This window comes from Anas acuta, chromosome 19 (genome assembly GCF_963932015.1).
Source record: "Anas acuta chromosome 19, bAnaAcu1.1, whole genome shotgun sequence".
Taxonomy (NCBI): domain Eukaryota; kingdom Metazoa; phylum Chordata; class Aves; order Anseriformes; family Anatidae; genus Anas; species Anas acuta.
The window spans coordinates 6,072,840-6,093,571 of record NC_088997.1 but is presented as its reverse complement, the minus strand read 5'-3'; the positions used below and the strand labels follow the sequence as shown (position 1 = coordinate 6,093,571).

General features: G+C 43.7%; 1 protein-coding gene across 1 annotated transcript in view; it reads left to right on the top strand.

Annotated features, from left to right (window-relative positions):
- CRCP (CGRP receptor component) overlaps positions 1 to 11,911 on the top strand; it is a 30,419-nt gene extending 18,508 nt beyond the window's left edge. Inside the window, exons 5-6 of the mRNA XM_068656125.1 lie at positions 2,373 to 2,430; positions 10,669 to 11,911. Of these exons, the coding sequence (XP_068512226.1) occupies positions 2,373 to 2,430; positions 10,669 to 10,812 (202 nt within the window). The 3' untranslated portion in view covers positions 10,813 to 11,911. The remainder of the gene's footprint in view (positions 1 to 2,372; positions 2,431 to 10,668) is intronic.
- The last annotated feature ends 8,821 nt before the right edge of the window (positions 11,912 to 20,732 follow it).

Here is a 20,732-nt window from a genome sequence, read left to right as displayed (position 1 = left end):
CAGCCCAGACACTGGAGCAATGCATCACTTGTCAAAGGCTTCTCCTGACAAGCGTAAACACCTTGGGCTTGGAGCATTTTCTGGTGCACACACATGAATGATAAAGTATCGAGGTGCCTTACAAAGTTAGGATCTGATAGCTGGGGTTAGGTTTCAAAGGCAGTGTCAGAGGCCATGCGAAATGAGGCGGCATCCCTGCAGCACCTCCAGCCACATGGGCATTGAGCTGCTGGTTGTAAAGGCCTGCCTGTGAGAGCCCTGGGCTGTGAGTTACGGCATCTGTTCCCCTGAAAGCTCTAAGGTTTCCTTTCAAAACCACCCACGGGTCCCGCAGAACCAAAGGGAAACTCTAAGGAATCAGTGTAAGTACACATTCAAGATGCCCTTTAAATAATACATTTCAAGCTTTAATTCCTCAGAAGTGTGGTTCACTGCTGTAACACAGGCTGGAAGACGGTATGTGCTAACTGTCACTTCTCATTTAGACACACAAACGTGTGTGACAAAGTATTGCATAAACGTAGATGGCTGCTAGGAACGCATGTATTTTGGGTAATAATCATTCAAGCTTTGTCCCAGAAAATACACGTTCAATTCTCTTTGCTCCTTGCATGTCTTATTATTACTCTGTAGTTTTATTTTTTTATAAAACCTGTCTGTTACAGTTTTGCATGTCCTTTTAAACATCCGTTGTATCCTTAGCAAAGCTGTATGATTGTGCTTTTCTGCACTAAAACACAAAAGACCAGCTCAGATCATTGGCCGTGTTTCTGTTATGTGGTCAATGTCAATGATCTGAGCTTCTGAAATTAATGAAATATGCCTTGCTAGCATATGCCAGTTGGTTTTTGACTTTGCTGTTGGAATGATTTCTCTTTCAGTAGGGTGTAAAAGGAATAATTTTTGGCTACAAAGCTGTTGCTCAAATGTTGTGGTTTGAATTTCAGGCCAATACTTGTTTGATCACATCTTCAAAAAAAAAAAAAGATTTTTAAATGTCAGTGAAATTTTCTGCCTCATACCTTTTTTTTGTTTTGTTTTGTTTCAATGGTCAAAGTGTTTAAATGGAAATTTGTGAGATCTCTTGATTACTTGGTGAAAAAGTAGAGCTCATTGCTAGTGGCTAAAAAGAATCCAGACAAACAGTGAGGCTGGATGAGTGTAATCGTGGTCCTGAATGTGCTAGGAATTTTGCCACTGGCTTCAGTGATGCTAAACAGTGAATATTAAAGTGTTTTGTGTTTAAATACCAATGCCAGACTAATCTTCCTGGCTTTCCCCCCAATAGGCAGTGGAGAATGAAAACCAAGTATTAAAAATACAGATGCAACACAGTTGGGATCTAAAATCACAGGAAAAGAGGTTAATATCGGATTTAAGTGCTTTGTGGTAAAGGCCCATGACTGCAAATTTAAATTCTTTCTGCCATAGTGTGTGGGTAGGTTACTAAGGTTTTGAGTTACTGTAAGTTAATGAATTATTCCTTGTCTTTTAAACTGCAATAAGTGACATATCTTTACAACCCAGCTCTGACTGAGGTTGGGTGTTGGTGATTGTGGGTTTTTTTGACGTTTTTTGTATCTGTTACCATGCTGATTGTGGCTATATGGACTGCAGTGAGTCAAGTTAAAAACAAACCAGGAAAAAGAGGGCTGTGAGGGCTATGAGTGTCTTTACAGTCCACCTCAGTCCCCCAGCTAGTTTGTTGCATGATTCCCACCCGCTGTAGTAACACAACTGGAAGCAAGGTTTGCATGGGAACAGAGGACTCGAAGCCATTGTTTTTGCCCGGAGACATAAGTGCAGCAGTATGGCCTTAGCCCATTGTAATAGCGTAAGAAAAAATGCGTTGGCATGAACTGTGTGGGTTGCAGACAGTACAAATGGCTGTGTGGTTTTGAGCTAATTTTTTTTTAGCCTACCAATTCTTCTGTGCGAAGAGAACAAATAAATTATTGCCATTTGACTGATGGGTTGTAACTTTTTAGGTATGATAATTGTTCTTGTGGTCATTTGTTCATAGCAAAAGAGTCTGTGATCTTTGGCAAGTTGTCTCGCCTTTCTGTGCAGCAATTAACAAAGTAACAGCGCGTATTTGTTAATGCTTGGACTGTAATAATCTAAGGGCCTTTGCCCTGCCACCTTAGACTATAGGTGGCAACAGCAATACGTTTAAACACACAAGGAATTGCTCTTTTTAAAATATGTAATTTAAAGTATGAAACCACACTGCAGACCCTGTCAGAATTCTCCTTGGCAGTGGCTTTTCATCCCCCAATTATGAGGAATGTATTTGCATCATAACAGTCGTTTGGGGGGGATCCTCAAATTATATAGTAATGCGGATTGTCTTACTCTTTGTTTCTAAACAGAGCAGAAAAGCTGCAGTTGCTTAACCACAGGCCTGTGACAGCAGTTGAAATACAGCTGGTAAGTAACAATGCTCCTTACTGCTCAAAGCTTAAACGAAAGCAGCTTTAACTGTGAGGATCAGCTGAATAATTATTTTCTCATGGTCAGTGATTGAACGTATCCCTTTATACACATCTTTACATTCATGGTTTCTAATCCCAACTGCTTCCTCTCTGAGACCTCCCTTAGAGCCTTGCCCATCTTTCTCTTGGACAGATTCTCCACCCCTAAGTTCACTTCAGCGTCACACATTGAAAATGCTGAACAGAATCATTAAAGGTTACTTACAGTATTGTGAGTAAGAATATATTTACCTAAGACTTTCTGCTGCTGCTCTGTAATCACTTCCCTTCTTAATGACTGTCATGACGTAGTTGTTTTTATGGCAGTGTTTTATGTTATAGTAAAATCAAACATTATGAAAAGGAAGAGGTAATGACAGATACAGTGTTTTGAGCAGTTGTGCAGAACGAGAAATAGATACAAGCAGATGGAAAGTAGCCATCATTGATCTATTCAGCATAATTTTGATGTAAAGAGAGACTTCTAAAAAGAAATAGATGGGCTGTATTCTCTGCAGTATCTCTTTGGGGGAAAAAAAAAGTCTCATAATAAAGGATTATTATACTAAGGATATTAAAATAAAGATCTCTTACACGCAGAACCTCTGTTTATAATCATACCCTGAAAGCAATTATGTAGTAACAGGATCGTATTTTGCTGAAAAAAGGGAAGGATTAAAGAGATAGCAGTAGGACTGTTTTTCTTTTGTAGCCAAGGAGTAGACATTGTAATGCTGAAGGCATCTCATACAACAATGCTTCTAGTCAAGGAATTAGCTCTGTGTTCTGTGGTTGAAGAGATCAGTGTCAGCCTTGTCAGCAACCCAACCAAGAGCATTAAGGCTTCATGAGTTTTGCTTAGGAAGTTATTCATAAGCGATGATGTAGAGCCTCAGTGCAGAGCCTCTCTCCCACCTTGGTTAGCTTTGTGTGCTGCAGGCATGGATGCGTTATGTGCCTGTGCAGGCAGTGTTTTGTCTCTTTTTGTCTGCCTGAAATGCCATAATCTTTTTGTGGCTTTCAGGTAACAAGATTTTTGTCTGTCTTTTCCATTCTCCCCTCAGTTCATCATTACCTTAAACTAACAATGAAATATTGAAAACAATTTGTTTGCTGTGTCATGTTTGAAGCCCAGGAGGCAGGTATGAGGAAATTGGGCCTTTATATTAAAAGTCAGATTTCTGGGGGGGGAAAAGAGTTGTACTTCAGATGTTTTCAGGTTTGTCAATGTAGAAGTTAGGCAAAACTCATTGCTAAAACCTACAGACCTCTGTTCTTGTATCTATATTTGGTATCAGCCCATTATTCATAGGTAACCTTTCTCAAAAGCAACTTTTAGAAATTGTAATATTAATACATTAGGGGCTAGTCTGAATTTATATAGCCATAAAAGTATTGGGGATACAGTTACTTCTGTTATGTTCTAATACCCCTCTAATTTCCAGTGCAAGTTTCTCCAAAACTAGTGTTCCAGTAGACCAGGCTGACTGGATTGTTAACACTGCATTAAATTAAGCAGCCCCAAAATTGCAGTACCTAAGTCTTTCATCAAAGCACATCAAAGTCTTTTGAGCACAAAATAACTGCTAGGAAACTGCAGGCCATTTTTGTTGGTGAAATACTGAGACTAGCAGTCATAGGAAGGAAATGATTTTACTTTGGGATTGCTGCGATCAATCATTTTGTTTTCTGGTGAGGACAGGCGAAAGAGATTGAAGCAGTGCAGCATCTTTGAAAAGCCCTGTCTTCCCAGAGTGTCTTTGAGTGTAAAATAATACAGAGCTGTGGAGGCTTAACAGCATTTTATTCTTTGATGTCAGGAGGGAGAAGATTACCCATACGCAGATTTCATGCAGGCAAGTCTATTCACTGCAGGCTGAGAGACAACCTACGGAGAAGTGAATGCTAGGTGTAAAATTGCCTTGATTCGCTTTTCATTGTACTTGTCCATGTCACTCAGAAGGTTTGAGTCCATCCTGAAGTGGAAATTAGAATAAATGATGTCGAGAATTTCTGACAGTTTCATACAACATTGCCAAATCATTTTTTTTTTAAAAAACAGTTTTAAGCAAAGCACCAAACCAGCCATATCTCTGTCTCTCCCTTGCTCAAATAGTTTTGATGCCTCAAACTTCTAATCAGTGCTGTCTATACATGGAATGCAGTCAAATTTACCTGATATGCTTTTACTAGCTGATGGGAGAGGATAGTTGAATTTACTACTGATTGTTAATTTTTGCCTTTCTGGCTTTTTGCTTGTTTGGTTTTTGCTGTCCCTCTATAAAATTCCATGTCCTTAGTAACATGCAAAGAGTAAATCAATTTTGAAAAAAATAATTAGAGAGAACATTTATGATCTTTTGATCTCAAGTTTTTCCTTTTTTTTTTTTTTTTTTTTTGCATAAATTGCTGTATTGTTCATATTTGTCTTTTCCGGACTGTGTGCCAGGATTTATTTTCAAACAACAATAGCAACAAAAGGAGCATGAAATTCTAATTCATATCCCACTGGGTAAAACACTGTACACATTACAGCTATCTTGACCTCCTGTTTTAATCTCTAACATATGTTGTTCTTGGCTCAGTGATTCACAAAGGAGGAAGAAAGACAGCGATGTTGACCTAACCGTGATACTGGCCCAGATTTACTTAACGCTGAACCATGATGGGTTTGAAGATTAAGCATCTTCTAACGAACAAATTGCTCCACATTCTTCTATCTCAGCGGAAAAGTGGGTTTTAATTCTGTGCTTTTTAAAACCAGATCTCCATCTTGGAGAGCTTCATACCTTGTGATGTGCGCTCTGCGTAACCAGCCTAACAGATTGTCTTTTATTATAGAACAGGAAATAATGTAATGTGCTCTGCTGGAGAATGGAAGATGTTAGAGGAACTAAACATTTTATTTTCTCAACAATATATTTTGCTTCCCACTTTGCATAGTTGGTTAATTATCTCTGAAGTACATTAATCCAGTTGTTCTTTTGCTTTCCAATCAGTCTTTCACTTTCCATCTTTTTTTATGTTCTTTTTTTTTTTCTACTAGCATGTTGGTCCTGAACTATTTTGAATGACTGCTAAAGGAGGAATTAGCAGTCATTTTCTCATAAAATATGTACTCCTACACTGGAGTTAAATTATGCTTGATAGCTTTGGCAATGATAGGAACCTTATTTCCTTTTTTATTATGGTTTACTGTTTTTTAATAGAATCCTTAGTTTATTATTCAAGTAAACAATAGCTTTTTACCCACAGACGATTCTGCTCAGTGATGCTGAGGTTTGTTACCAATCAAATATCACTGATTCTTGAGAGTTTCTCAGTTCTTCCAGAACTTTTTTTTTTAGAGTTCTTCAGTGCAGCTTTATTTATTCTTCAACATTTGCAGTATATTGTCTTAGGAGGCTATAAACATTAAAATAAACATTAGTCTGAAATCTTAAATGAATTAAGTGAATCTTAAAAGAAGCACGATGAGGATGATGATGTCACTTGTGCTTTGCTTTTTCTTCGGTAATCAGAAAATATAAGGTATGATTATAGTTAGGGACAGCATGCTCCTAAAACGTTTGCCCTTGCTTCACAGACTTTAAAAAAATATAGACAAGTATGTTTGTGTATGTCTGCATGCTGGCACACAATAAGTACACATACATGCCACCATGAAAGTATACATTTTAATCTTTTGTTTTATGAATAGCAAAAGCACTGCAGATCTTTGAAATTATCTTGATAGGCTAGTGGCTGTTTTCTGATACACCTACTTGATAAATAAAACCTTTAATACCTTCTGCAAATAACTTTCTGCCATGAGAATTTATTAGCAGGTTTCGATGGGACTTACTCCTTAATATAATTCTGTTAGCGTTCTGATTTGGAAATTATGGTTGTTTTGTTCCTCTGAGAAATTCATACATAGTATTCAATTAAAAAAGGCTCCTATTAAAATGTGCAGCTGGGAAAGGCTGCGTGGTAGTAAAATATTCCACATACACATTTGTTTAATGAATACAGCTCTAGTTCCCAGTAGCGGTTACATTACTGAGCAAGGCATCTGCCAGAGTTTAATTCAGCAGTTGGTGAGTGATTTGTCTTTTCATTCTCGTGTAGCAGGAGCCTAGTGATGGATGATTGTGTGTTTTGCTTTGCTGCGTTAGAAATCCGTGCACAGATATAGCTGGAGGGGAAGAATGGAAGGTGCTTAAGCAAGTGAAGTATTGGATATTAGACATCTACATAAAGATAGGATTGCTCTCAAAGCTGAGCAGTAGAGAAGCTTTAGCTGACTTCTGAGTAATTTGCATATATTCCACAGTTCTGAAAATCTGGCCAGGTAATTTTATTGATGCTTTTTTAAAGTCAATAAAGAAACTTAATTCTAGTTTCTCAGGGTTTAAAAGTATTTACTAACTGCAAGGTGAATGTGCCTCCATTTATTGCATCCACAGGCACACCAATTAGGCTACCAAATAAAATTATGCTTGATTCCTTCTTTGATCTTATAGATTATATTGTTTAGAGCATTAGTGGGGGGGCGGGGAATAAAAATTGCTTACAGCATGAATAGTGTATTGAGTTAAATAACTAATTGTTACCAGTTTGGGTGAAATAGAAGTTATCATTGAGGCCTGAATTGATCTTAGCCACATACTTGGTTTTCATAGAAAATTCATATTCTATACACGTATCAAAGACTTTGATATACTATAATATTTGTTAAAAACCACTGTAGTTATTTTGGGGTAATATAGACTTGAATGCTGAAAAAGTAATGACTTGGGATTTATTTATGTAAGAAGACGCACAGATGACGTGGCCTGCTGTGTTTGTTGTGTTCAAGAAAATCCTCGGGCTCAGCCCTGTGAAAGAGACACACTTGTCTTGCTGTGCAGTAGGGTGCTTTTATCTATAAACTGTGTTCCTGTAACATTGCCCAGTTGTACAACCCCCGAATATTGAAAATAGCAGTTCAGCTGGAGCTTTGGTTGATGATACCCTACAGTTTGCATATGGCATCATCTGTGAGAATAATCAATTTCCATTTGGCTTGTGTGGCACTGCCAACATAAATATCTTATGTCATACACTTACTCAAAACATTTGCATTTTTGTTTGCCCTTGTATAAACCGTGCATTCCTGACTGCTTACAGTTTGAATCCGTTGCTTGAGCAGTTTCAGCCAATTGCAAGTTAGAGGTTAGCAGAGGGGTTTGGTATAGATTTTTTCCTGTATTAGTAAATTCTTGCTGGAAAAATCAGCACTTGAATACAGTTTTGTTTTTTTCCCCTCTTCTGTTTTCTCTTATACATTTTTTCTCTTCTGAGTATCATAACCTCATTTCCTTGTACTATCCATAGCAAAGGTATTATAGTTGCAAATCAGAAGGCTGTGCAAACATCTGTTGAATCTAGAATAAACTTCTGAGTCACCTTCTGTTTCCCTTGAATCTGTTCTAAAGGGAAACAGATACCATTTGTCTCTTTGTCTGCATGTTCTCTGTGCTTTATTTTTTTTAGCTCTTCCTTTCAGCATGCTGCGTTGCTGCTTCCTAATTGCTTGTGTTTTCATAAATTACTGCTCATGCTGTTTCTCTGGAAAAAAAAAGAAAAAGATTATCACTTCTGCTTTTGATCCTTTGAACTTCTAAAATGTATCACAGCCATGTAGTACTGAAATATCAGCTTGAATAATAAGCCATCCGCCCTGCCAAAATACAGATTTTTGTTTATCAGTAACTCCCAGCATAAGAGCAGGCAGCGAGGATGCACAAATCTAAGGCACCGAGAGGTGAGCCCTTAATGAATTTGCTGCAGCAGTTTAAGAAATTACCACTTCTCTCTGGCTGAGACTACAAATCTGTCAACAGAAGGGAATGTGGAGCCGTGTTACCCACGCCTCAGAGCAGTGTCCAGCATCTTTCTTTAGAGGTGCTTTTCTCGACAGTTTAACCTCAGACATCAGTTTCAGCACCGATGCTTCTGAAACACTGGAGACTGCTTTTTTTCATCAACTTTCTGCTCAAGTGTGATTTCTTAAACTGCCAGAGCAGTCAGCAGAGCTCATCAGTCAATGTCCTGAGGCGTAGCTGCCGTTTGTGAGTCCTGCAGGCTCTCGTGTTCAACCAGTACAAATGATGTAAATATGATTGTTCATATTAGAAATGACTTGTTCAGTGCTCAGGAGCACGTAAGAAGCAGCAATTAGGCATGTAAGTATATTCTGTCTTAAATGCAAAAGCTGAGAAGAGCTGGTGCTAATCTAAAAATCACTATATTATCTAGGTTCTTGTAAGTCCTTGTGTTTGACTTGGGTCACCTGAAGCAAGTACCTAAAGTAAAAACTGTGTGGTGAAGAAAGGGAATGGAGGTATCTAGGGAGAGATAAAATTTAAATGGGGAAGAGGGGCAGACTTCAAGAGATCCAATAAATCAAATCTGAGCCAGGCAAGGTGCCAGCTTTCTGAAGATCTGAAAGCAGTAACAAATGCAGGAGACACTGGCCGCTGAGACATAAATCATTCAGCCTTAAGTAATTTTGCCTGTCCAAAGGATGTGGGCTTTTTCTTTGTCTGTACAGATCCTGCTGCTGTGGGGCTGTCACCTTTAAAGTTGAATGTAACAGTCATTAATAACACTGTAATCCAGTCCAAAAAACAGGCTCAGGGTCCTCTACAAAACTTAGCAGCATAGGTCATCGCTGGAGTAATGCCTTTGTCTGCAGTACGGGCAACAAAGTGCATATTTTTGCACTGTAACGTACCTCATTGTATAACGTTGCTGCTCCAGGGTAAGCTGGTTAACCTGCTGAGATGATCACCTCTCATCTGTAGCCTAGAAGGCAATTATCTGACACCTCTTCAATAGCTGCAGCAGTTGCTTACGCAGAAGGGTAACATTAGGAGTGGTTTTAGTATATTTTAACTCATTCTGTATATTCTAACAGCTGACAGTAATGAGAGCCAAGGCTGTTTTTCAGGCCAGGGTCCTACAGTCATTCCTGAAATGACCATGGTTTGAATGGCACTCTACACAGAATTTCATCCTTTGAGGATGAGTCCCCCGAAACAGTCCTTGGCAAACGGATATTCATCTGCCTTTTGCTGCATGAGTGGATCCTAGCGTGCTTGCTTTCCTCTCATCAAGGACCTGTGAATAATGACTGCTGAAAGATGACCCGATTGTGCAAAGAGGACTCATAGGACATCGGGGGGAGGAGGTGGGGAGTAGTTAATTGAATATACCACGCTGGTTTTTAGAAGGCACGATGTGTCTGAATAGCTGGCAATTTACAGCTAGAAATGATTAAACCTGCAGTGACTTGGAACCGTAATTAATATAAATCACCGCTCTTCAAAGGACATGTTAAAGGACTTTTCATAAAAAAGAAAATCGCAAACTCCACAATCCTAATTGGTTTCATTTGCGTTTGAAGAGTTCATTTGGCTTGTGTTTCCAGTCCTCTGACAAGCTTTTCCTTTTAACAGCTGCCTATAAATTAGGGCAGTTGTTTTGCCTGGTAGCAGTGATATGAGAGTTCCCACAGCTCCGCAGTGAGAGTAGGTCCCTAATTAATCTTATGGAATTTTATTGTTGATGCGTGACAGCATGTTTTGTGTTTCCCAGAGCTTTTATATGCTTTTATACTCTGGGATCTCGCAATTTAAATAAATTCCAATAAATATGACTGCTCCAGGATTAGGTGGCTTCTTCTGTGCCCTAATTACTGACCTTCTAGGTGCAGGATGAGATACCAAGCTTCAGGTAACCAATCTTGGGTTATCTCATTTTAGTTCTTAGGAGAAAGCATGGGAATTTAGGAAAATAGGTCTGGAAGTGAGCTCTGCACATGAGCCACATGAAAGGCCTGGCTCAAAATATTGATGTCTGCAGTGGGAAAGGTTTTAGGAGAAACCAGGAAGGAAAGACTGGGTCGAGTGTGTTGTTTGCCTTGTTTCAAAGCAAGCCGGGTCTCATTATGGAGTGCCAGTTGTCGTGGTTAACAATGGAGCTCTTCATTCTTTCTTTTACATATTGAAAGAGTTCCACTTTGACTGAGCTCTTTAGAGAAGCATTTTACGTCTTCAATCCCTTGAAAATAGTATTTGCTGCTTAGTTTAGTCCTTCAGTTTGAAGTTGAGGGCAGAAGAGTGGATTTAATGATCATAATAGATTGTGTTTGTTTTTTTACCTGCAGATGGTAGAAGAAAGTGAGGAAAGACTAACAGAAGAGCAGATCGAGTCACTTCTCCAGACAGTCACCAGTATTCTTCCAGGAGATCCGGCTGAACAACAGAGAGACTCAGCAATGGCAACTGAAGACAAAGGTGACCAAAAGTAGGAGGTGTCTAGACCAAAGTTGGCAACAGTTTCAGCAACAGAGAATTGGTTAATATTTTTGTTTTTTTACTCGATACCAGTTTAATCTGGTATTGGACATCCTTGTAAAATATGTTACAATTATTATTATTATTCAGAGGTGATGAGGGAACTGGTTGTTTACAAGAAAGCCTGGAAAAGGACACGATAGTTTTGGCATTTTGTTATATACAGGGAGTGTGATGGTAACTGGATTTGTAGTGTAGCTGTCAGAAATGATGTGACAGTCTGAAGCTTTTGTATTTTTTCCATTACCCATGTAACAGCTGTACATCTGAGCAGGCTAATATACAGCTGGCAATGTTTTAATTATCACAGCAGTACTATAATTATAATTGCTTTCATATGATTTTGAATTGCCCAACTGTTTTTCAGAATGGATTACAATACAAAGCCGACTTTTGGAGCTGTTTGTGAAAAGGGCTATTTTCAGGGATCGATACATGGAGTAATAACTGCTTGATACTTGTTCAGTCAACTTCAAGTAGGCTAATATGTCATGGAAGCGAGAGGATCTGTTGATAGGGTAACTGTTCTCAAGGATGTCTGACAGTCTATACTTGATGAAAGGTAGATCGAGATCATCAGCTAAATATTTATTGCCACTGAACACAGCTGAGTTGGACCAGTTCACAGCAGCTGAGGCTCTAGACTGTAATGTTAAGGCTCTTAGTAATACAAACAGAAGAACATTAAGAGTGAGGTGTATATTTTCCCTTTGAACATTTGTTCCAGTATTTATATATAGACTAGTTACAGTCTTGTGAACATGCTGTTGACCGTGGAATAAATGAATGAGTCAACACTTCAGTCCTAATCTGGTGCAGAAGAATGAAAATCAGTCATGGCCGAAGGAGAATTTTCTGTGTACTGAGCCTTGGCTGATTAAAGATTTCAGGTTTAAGTATTTAGTGCTGAAAGCATTGATGATTATAATAAATCTTTTGTATATATACACAGTGTCATGAGTTACACATGGCACTGGTTTTATACTGTAACCGCAGACTGTTCTTCTATAATTGTTATAATGTACTGGAAATAGAAATAAAGTTTGAAGTATGTCCTGGGATTTTTTTTGGCTTAAATATGAGATACGAGAGCTCGAACTGAAATATCTGACTTTATTCCCCACTTGTGTCATGGTTTTATTTTGTGATCCTAAACAAGAAATTTACCCTTTTTGAGCCTTAGTTGTGCCATATATGAAAGGGAACGATAATTTCTGGTTTGGGGGGATTTATGATACACATTTCCGTGGTATTTTAAGCTGCTTTGATCTTTGGAGAGGAAAGGAAGGTATTGGAAAATATATTTGTTACCTCCGAAACATAATTTATCTCACATTAAAGGCTTTCCAAGGTTGAAGGCTAATGGTGTGTTTTGACTGGGTATGTTAAGTGTAGTATTAGAGAGAAAAAACTTCAGTGTTTTTTGTTATATATCAATATATCTGTATTTTCTCTCTAGATGGGCAATAAAATAAGAGATTAATAGATCATATCACAGAATTATGTGATATTAATTATAAACTTAGCATTTTTACTCTTAGCAGCCATTAATGCTGTTTGACATTCCGCGGCCTTGGGTTGCAAGTGTTTACATTTTTATCTGTACTCTTTTTCTAAAATTAAATTGTTGAAGAATGTTCTGAACTTATGAAAAGCAGATGGGACCAGATCGCAAGTATCTTTAGCCAGCACTGACATTTTAACAGATATCTGAACGTGCATGTTCCATCTTGGGAATTGCTGATTTATTTTTTTATCATAAAGGCTTTTTGCCAGCATCCATGTCATCTTCTGTTGTGTGTGGTATGTACAAGACGCAAGAACCTATCCACTTGCTATCTGGTTAACCTTTTTTATCAAAATAAATTCCAGGCGGGGATACATTAAATTTATGCGTGGTTCAGTCTCAGTTAAAATACAGAAACATAAATTTTCCTGAAAATGCAACATTTAGTAACATTTAAAGGTATCTGGGATTTCAACATCTGCATTGCGTTAAGAAATCTTTTTAAAAATCTATGGTCTGTGATCTCTGACCGCCTGAGTACAGGTGAGGAACTACTCTGGCTCTGGGAACGCTTTTCACATTGGGCTGTTTACTTTCAGATGCGTTCTTCGGAATCCCAAGACTCAGAAATGGTTTATGGAAAGCAAATGTCATCTTGTTTATGTGATTCCATTTTTCCACTGTCCTATATATTACCTAAAAGATCTGCCTGGCTTCCAAGGCTGCTTTTTGCTTTCTGAACTAATCAGTTACCTAGCACAGTGCGCTCTGCTAGGTCTTTTGGAGATGAGGCGGTGCAGAAATTGTTGCCCCGTGACATGTCAAGCATACAAGGAAACACAAAGGCATATTGGGCACTTAAAATCTCGGGTTGTAGTTTTGAGAAGAAAAGTATAGAGTACTCTGCACTTTCTGAATATTTATGAAGTGCATATGATTTTTTTTTTTTTTTAGCCTTTTCATTTCTTGCACGCTCCTCATTTTTATTCTGTATTGTGCATTTGAGTCTTGGCAGATTGACGGTTCTGGTTATGGCAGCGCTCGTGCTCTGTGTGCTTCTCGGGAGAAAGCTGTCAGAATTCATCTACTGTTTTGAAACTTCAAAATATATGGGGCTTCAAGCTGTTTGGGATGTGTCTTGGGTTCTCTTTTTGTAAACCCAAGCCTAAGGAGGCCAGCCGCCGTGATGGTGGTGTGACAGTCATCGGTGGAGACGTTTCATTAGCAAGAAGCTTTGTTTTATAGGAGAAGGAGCTGCCCCTCCTTCGTGGCTGTGCTGCTGGGGAAGGACCATACATTGGAAGCTGAGACTTCTATGGGGAGTTTTGCTGAAGATACAGGAAATCCCTACAATGAGTTGAGCAGCTTTGGGGGTGATAACACTGTGAAGAGGTGGCGGGGCTGTGTATGAGGCTGTTGGACCCCAGAGGAACATAGAATTTGCCTGACAAGCTCTCCTTTTCTTGCAGGGAGAAATATGTGTTTGGTTTTGTTTTGTTTTTTTCTGTGATGCATTTACTGAATTGTTTGTAGTCTCCATTAGAGAAAGCAAACCAAGAACTCTGAAAGTTTAGCTGTGGCCAGGTTTTATTCTGAAGCACGTCTTCAGACAACAGTGATGAAGTACCTAAAAATGGTACTGAAGCCAGTAAAATGGTATCCAAGCATCGTGTAAAGGTTAAATAACATCTGTGGAGTGCCTTGAACTTAAAAAGTGTTTATACAAAAAGGTTCTGTCATTAGCACTTAAGTACTTAATTTTTACTTATTAAAATCTTGGTCGTAGTCAAGCTGTTGCTTTTGAGGTCAGCCAAACTGGGCTGAGTTACACGGGCGGAGAATCCTGCCCTGAAACTTTGAACCAGCCACACCGGGACGCTGCGTCGGGAGCGTTTGCAGCTGCTGTAAGCCAGCAGAGCCTTGACATTTTAAAAATAATCAGAGTGGACATGGTTTTGGGACTGTCGTGCCTTAGAAGAAATAAACTAGAGGAGTTTAACTAGAACACAGCTGACTTTGGACAGACTGAAGTGAGTGTCTGCCCCGGAGCAAATTCCTGCTCGTCTTGGAGGCTGTGCAGGGAGCAGGACGAGCCTCAGGCTGCCCAATTTGTTCATCCCCTGCCTGGCTTGTAGGTCCCGTGTGAAATACGTGTTTGTCACAACCAGGAGCTGAATGGGGAAGGCCCAGCTGAGCCTGCTGTGAGCAGGGGGATTGGACTGGGTGAGCTCTGTGGGATTTCACCTCCCCTGCCTCCCGCTGCATGCTCGGGTGTTTGCTCCCTCAGTGCAGGGACAAAAGCTGCTCTTTTAGGGGTTAAGATGCAGCCAGACTGGGGGCTTCCTTCTCCCTTGCCCCTCTTTCTGTCTGCGCCATGCCCCGTGCAGTGTGGCAGGTGGATGCTCTGACCCCACGCAAGGATTTTATTCTGGGATGTCGACCAAAAAATAAAGAAGGGGAAAGCCTCACGGGGATCTCAGCAGGGCTTTGTGTTGTGCCATCTATTTTATTTGTCGCTTGAGCTCCTCTGGTACGGAGGGCGCGCTGCAGGCTGCAGGTGTAAGGTTCTGTTTGTATGATGCTCATCGCTTTTTCTCTTCTTGCTTAATGCTACTCCTTGGGCCAGATTCATCCATGGTGCCACTCTTCTGCCTTAAATTTGGCCCCAAATAGAAACCGTTCACACTGGCCATGCTCTGCCTCGCTGAGTTAAGCCACAAGTGAATTAAACCAACCCAATTTGGGATTATTCTGCATTTTGGCTTTGAAACATTTATTTTCCGTATTGCGTTTTCTATGACTGACCTTTTTCATGCCTCTGCCACCCTGGGGTAGCAGCTCTTTGTCGTGGCAGCGGTGCAAGCAGCACATCTTGCATCCCCAAAAACGCTTCACTTTGCAGGCATGAAACCTGGCCCCCTGCGTTTGGACACACGCTTTTATTAAAGCATCAGCCTCAGCCGAGAGCTGCAGTTGTTTGAGTGACTTCTGAAGCCCTGCGGCACGCCAGCCTGCCTCAGAGCCACTTTTACAACCTTTTAGGGTTTTCTAGGATTTCTTTTTTTCTTCCCCAGGAGCCAAGTGGTAGATCTTAACAGCTGAAGCTCAAGGAGTGCTGGGAGGCCATTCTGAGCTGCAGCTTCTCTCCTCTGAAGCAGGATGATGGATGGCACGCGGGGTTTGTCTGAAGGACTCGTGGATCCTCAGGGGGTAGTGCTGTTACAGCGTTTGAGCAGATGTGCTGGTAAGTGACTGCTCACCTCCATCCTTCAGTCCTAGCAGGGATTTGGCAGGGACGGAGGGAATCAGGGAATTGTGTTGCACCTCGAATTGGCTGAAATGGGGCTCTCGGGGCTTTTCATGCTTTGCTTTCCATGCACTGAGCATAACCAGTGGTTTCCAAGCCATTCTGCAGAGCTCAGTAGCAGCTCACAGAGCAAGGGAGGTAGCAGATTGTTTCAAAGGATGTATTGCAGAAGGAGCATGGAGAAGACCTTCTGTGCCTGAAAACTTGCCTGTTTTTTTTCAGTCGTACCAGTTGGTCTAAATAACAGATAGCGTCTCTCCTCCTCAGCTCTGCCTCACTCCTAAGAACATTTATGGTTGTGAAATGTTCCTGGTAAATGAAATAGGTTCATGGAAATGCCTCTGCTGGGTCCTGTCCAGCTCGGACAGGCGATGCTCACAAGTTCACCACCTGTTGGGCAGCAGCAGCCGCCTCTTCGTGCTCTGACCCACGAAACCAAAAGCCCTAGGTTTACATCTGAGCAGCAAACTTGTCAGGATGACGTGGTGATGGGGCAGGGGATGCAACTCAGTCCCTGCTGATCCAGGAGGTCAGTCCTTCATACTTGGGACTAGAGATTTATTTCCTCAGCCATTGATGAGCAGCACTGGGGTAGAAGATGCGGAGCAGGGAGCCAGCGCGGCAGGACGGGCAGCATCTGTCCTGGCGCTGGGAGATGCCAATGGGACGGGTACATGGAGCAGCAATCAGGCAGCGAGGTGACGTGGGAGGGGACCACATCTCAAGGTCAACATTTGGCACCTTGGGGGCTTTCCTTTAGGTACCAGCATCACCCAAACAGCAGAAGGAGAGCGGAGTTAGAGAGCAAACACCAGCGCTGCTGTGGGCCTGCAACCCCAGGTAAGTTGTTTCTCTTTCCTCTGCCTTAATTTCTTCTTTGGCCAAAAGGAATTATTATTTTTTAATTTTAATTTTTACTGGAGAGCCCTGGGGACTGGCAGGTGAGCCATCAGCAGGGCACAGGCAGGGCTGTCACCGGGGCTTGCAACCAGGCTGGCACCAGCCACCAGCACGGCGGTGCCCAAGGTCCTGTGGGGTTTTTGTGCATCCTGACAGGTAAGCGAGCCTTTTATAACAATTATGCAGTCTCCCTGCTCAAAGCGGAGGCTATCCCCTTCCCTCCATCATCCCAGCGTGACCGTGTACTTGCAGATCTGCTGATCTTACAGAGTCGAGTTAGGAATTTTGCAGGGAGAGGAGTGCCAGACTTCACGGCCTCGTGTCCCTGGGAATTACCCTACCATAAAGGCATGTCCTGCACAGGCTGCAAATCCCTCGTAACAGCAATAACGGGGAGTTGAACTGTGTGATGAAATGATTTCCTAATGAGAACATCTGTGCTCTTGATTTGGGCACGAGATCAAGCCTGAGGACGGGGCTGAGCCGTGAAGCCAAGCGCCAGCGTGGCAGGGCTGGTGGCCGCCATCCTCAGCAGGGGACGGTCGCGCTTTGCCCTGACATGAAAGGCAGCAGGAAAGCTGAGTTACACGGGTTCCTCTCATGTTTAAAAGGCAGTCGTGGGTCAGATCCTGAGCTGGCATGCACGGGTGTTGCTCTCCCGACCTCGGCACAGATGCCGGAGCAACCAGCACGAATCAACCCAAACATGGGGAGGGCAGGAGCCAGTTTGGGTCCCCAAGAGGGGAAGTTGGGGACATTTGGGAAGGGGAACTTATGGTGCAGGGTCAGGGATCAGCCAGAGCTACTGTGGGTCTTGTCCAGTCTTTTTTTCAGGACTCCAGGGAGAGGAAGGGGAATGGGAGCCCCGGCTGTCGGCGTGCAGATCCTCCCGGTGCTCGCTCCTACTAAACCTTCCTGGCCCTCATGCGTTGGACCTGCCCCGGGCAGCATGGATGGAGGACCCAAAATGCTGAGAGAGGAATGAAAGGTGAGTCCCCAAATCAGTATCCTGCCCCCAGCCTCCCCGGTGAGAGCAGTGCCCCCGTCTGTGCACCGTGCTCCTGCCCTGAGGCCCCTTGTTCTTGGGATGCTGAGATGGGGAAGGGGATTTGGGGTGAAGGCACGCAGGGAACTGGTTGTCTTTGGGATGTTAAAACTCTTTAAAATATTTCATCAGCAGCTTGGATGCATCCAGTCCTCCGCACACACTCACAGAGGGGCCCAGGGAATTCTCTGAAGAGGCCAACAGCACCCTTTAAAACACGAGCCGTGTTTTCTGACCTTCCCAGCGGGAGGAACATTGTTTCAGCCCCCACTCGAAGCGGCTGAAATTGAGGCGTAGCCTGGGACACGTCCAGCATCCTAGAGGGAGGCGATGGCAGCGGTGTTTAGGTTGGAACCGCTGCCGATGCTGATGGAGAAAATATTTTCTGTTCCCACAGAAAGCAATCCCGCTGCAAAGTTTGTACTGAGCGCGGAGAAATGCTTACGCTGAAAAATTGGAGCTTTGGCCAAAGTGCAGCTTAAATGCAGAGAGCACTTAGGGAACGTTTGTTAAACCCCAAGAACCTTTGCATGCCACGAACAAGAGTCTCCCAGTGCGTGTTGCTTAAATTAATTTCCTTGCGCATTAATGAGCTTTATTTTATTAACTCGTGTTTATTAAAACATCTGTCAAAGGTAGCTGAGATGCTGCTAAAGTTGAAAAATAATTAAAATAAAGCCGGCCTGAGAACCAGCCAAAGAGGGCGAGAGAACATCTGAAAAGAGAAGGAAAAGCCAGAAATTCCTGGGGAAGGACTTGATGCAAACAGCAAAGCCGGGCAGGGAGGGCTTGGGGACACATGAGCAGGGGAAGAGCGAGCATCCTGATGGCAGCATGGGCTGCAAAGCAATTTAATTCCCCCCCACCCCTCCTGCATCGCTGGCTGCAGCAGTGAGGGGGCCGTGCCCCTTTTCTGTTCCCCGCTCCTGGCTTTGCTCAGAGCCCAGGGTGCTGTGGATGGGTTTTTGTTTCCCAGCCCCAATCCTAGCAGCTTCCATGTGCTTGCCGTGCTGATGGGGAGTAAAACCCGTGGTTATGTGTCCTCGCACCGACAGCTTCACCGCCCAGCCCGCTGCGTGCCATTAGCCCAATCCCCCTCCTGCTCCGGACCCTGCAGAGCTGCTAAAGAAAAGCTGGCAGCGATCACCCCAGCCCTTCTCCTCTGTGGGGCCGGGCAGAATTTCATTGTTCATTTAAAAAAACAACAACAACAAAAAAAAACAACCCCAAACCAGCTACTGGCTGCAGGGCTTGTGGAGCCTCCACCCCAAAACCTCCCCGCTGCCAGTCTCTGGGGACAGGGTGGCACGCGGGTCCCCAGCCAGAGCTGATGGCATTTCCCCCCCCAGCTCCTTGGCATTTTCCTCTTTGGAGACGGGATTCAAATACAAATTGGGTGCTGCTCCTTAAGCTGCAGCTGGTTCGCTGTTTCCTCGCTGGGTTTTTGTCCCGCAGTGCTCCCAGCCAAGTACAGGCAAGGCTTTGCTGTGCCCAGCCGCAGGTTTCCGTGCTGAGGGGGTCAGGTTTGGGAAGCAGCAGCCCCCCTGCGATGAGTTCAGCTCGGGATGCCAGGCTGGGGCTCAAATCCCTTCTGTTCTGGACCAGATGCTGTCAAGAAAACAGATCTGAGAATCAATCAGAGCTGTTAAATTAATCCAGCTGTGGCTCGAGCATCTCCCCTGGCAGGGGCTGGCAGGGTTCCCCGCTCCGCTTCGGGTTCCTGCTGTGCTGTTACCCGACGGGTACCCGGTGAGCCCCGCAGCATCACGAGTGGCCAGAAAACTTTGGGGTTAAGGGGACATTCACCACGGTGCCCCTGCCCCGGACCCTGTCCCACTGCTTCATCCCACGGGGACAGTGACCGGTGCCACCGTGGGGCTCACGGTGCCAGCACCCCCAGCCCCTCCTGGCCCCACCAGCTGCAGCAGGAAGCCTCAAGCTGCTGCGTGGCGTTTTAACACACGGTGGTTGTTGTTGTTTTTTCTTTCATTCCATTCAAAAAAGGTTATTTTTCCCCCTTTCGTATTGTTCACTGATTTCCTTAGAAACCTCAGCGGACACGCGGCGATTGAAGCGCTCCCGGCACGGAGCAGGCGGAGGTGAAGGAGGGAGAAGGAAGCGCAGAAACCTGAGGGGATTTCAACCGCTTCCTCCCATCAGGTCTGCTCCTTTTTTCCCCACAAACTGCTGATGCTGCGGAGCAAACGGGCTTCCCCGGAGGAGCCTGGGGCAGAAGAGGGACCGGAGGCTGGGGCTGGAGGCTCCTGCTTTGGGCCAACTCAAACACCCGGCTCTTGCCTGTCCCACGTCCTGGCTCCGCGTGGGGCTCGGCGGAAAGCGGCCGGGCCCCTGCCCACGCGCTGTGAACCCGGGGAGGTTTCAGCAGGCGGGGAAGGTGGGTTGGATCTGAAGATCTAGGGCTGGAAACGGCCCCAAGATGCTCCCAAAGGCTGGCGGAGGGGTCCCTGCCCTGCTCCTGGGGTGGCCAAAGGCTGCGTGAAAGCAGCAGCGCAGCGTGCAGGTTGTCCTTGGTCTCCCTGTGCCTCGGTTTCCCCTTCTGCTCCAGAGAACTGGTGAAGAAGAGCTCTGGGGAGGTGAAGGAGCGAGCTCGCTGCTCTGGAAAGGCAGGGACAGAGCTGGGAAGTGGGTGAAATCCTCGTCTGTCCCCTTCAGCCCTAGTGCCAAACATTGGTCTGGTGAAACGCAATTTGGACAAACCTCCCTTGCACGGGATCGATGCCCCCCTTTGGAAGAGCCAAAAGTGGCTCAAAAGGCAAATCCAGCCCCAAACCGCCCAGCTCACATTGCTTCTTCCTGCTCGGGCTCTGCTTTTAGGGCTTTTCCCAAACTCTGCCTGCAGTGCTGGGAGCCAGAGCCTTCCCTCTGAGCCCGGCTGGGCTGGATGCACCCTGCTGGGGGCTGGGGCTCGAAGGAAAAGGAGAAATATTGGGAGTGGGGGGCAATAGGAGGGGGTGCTGGGGGCAGGAGGGGGCGGGGGCCCCGTACACTGCGGTTTTTTTTGCTGGGGCCTCAGCAGAGCCCAATAGTTAATCATTAAAACATGCTTCCATGTAACTAATCTCTGCAGGACAATGAACTGAGAAATTATTTAACG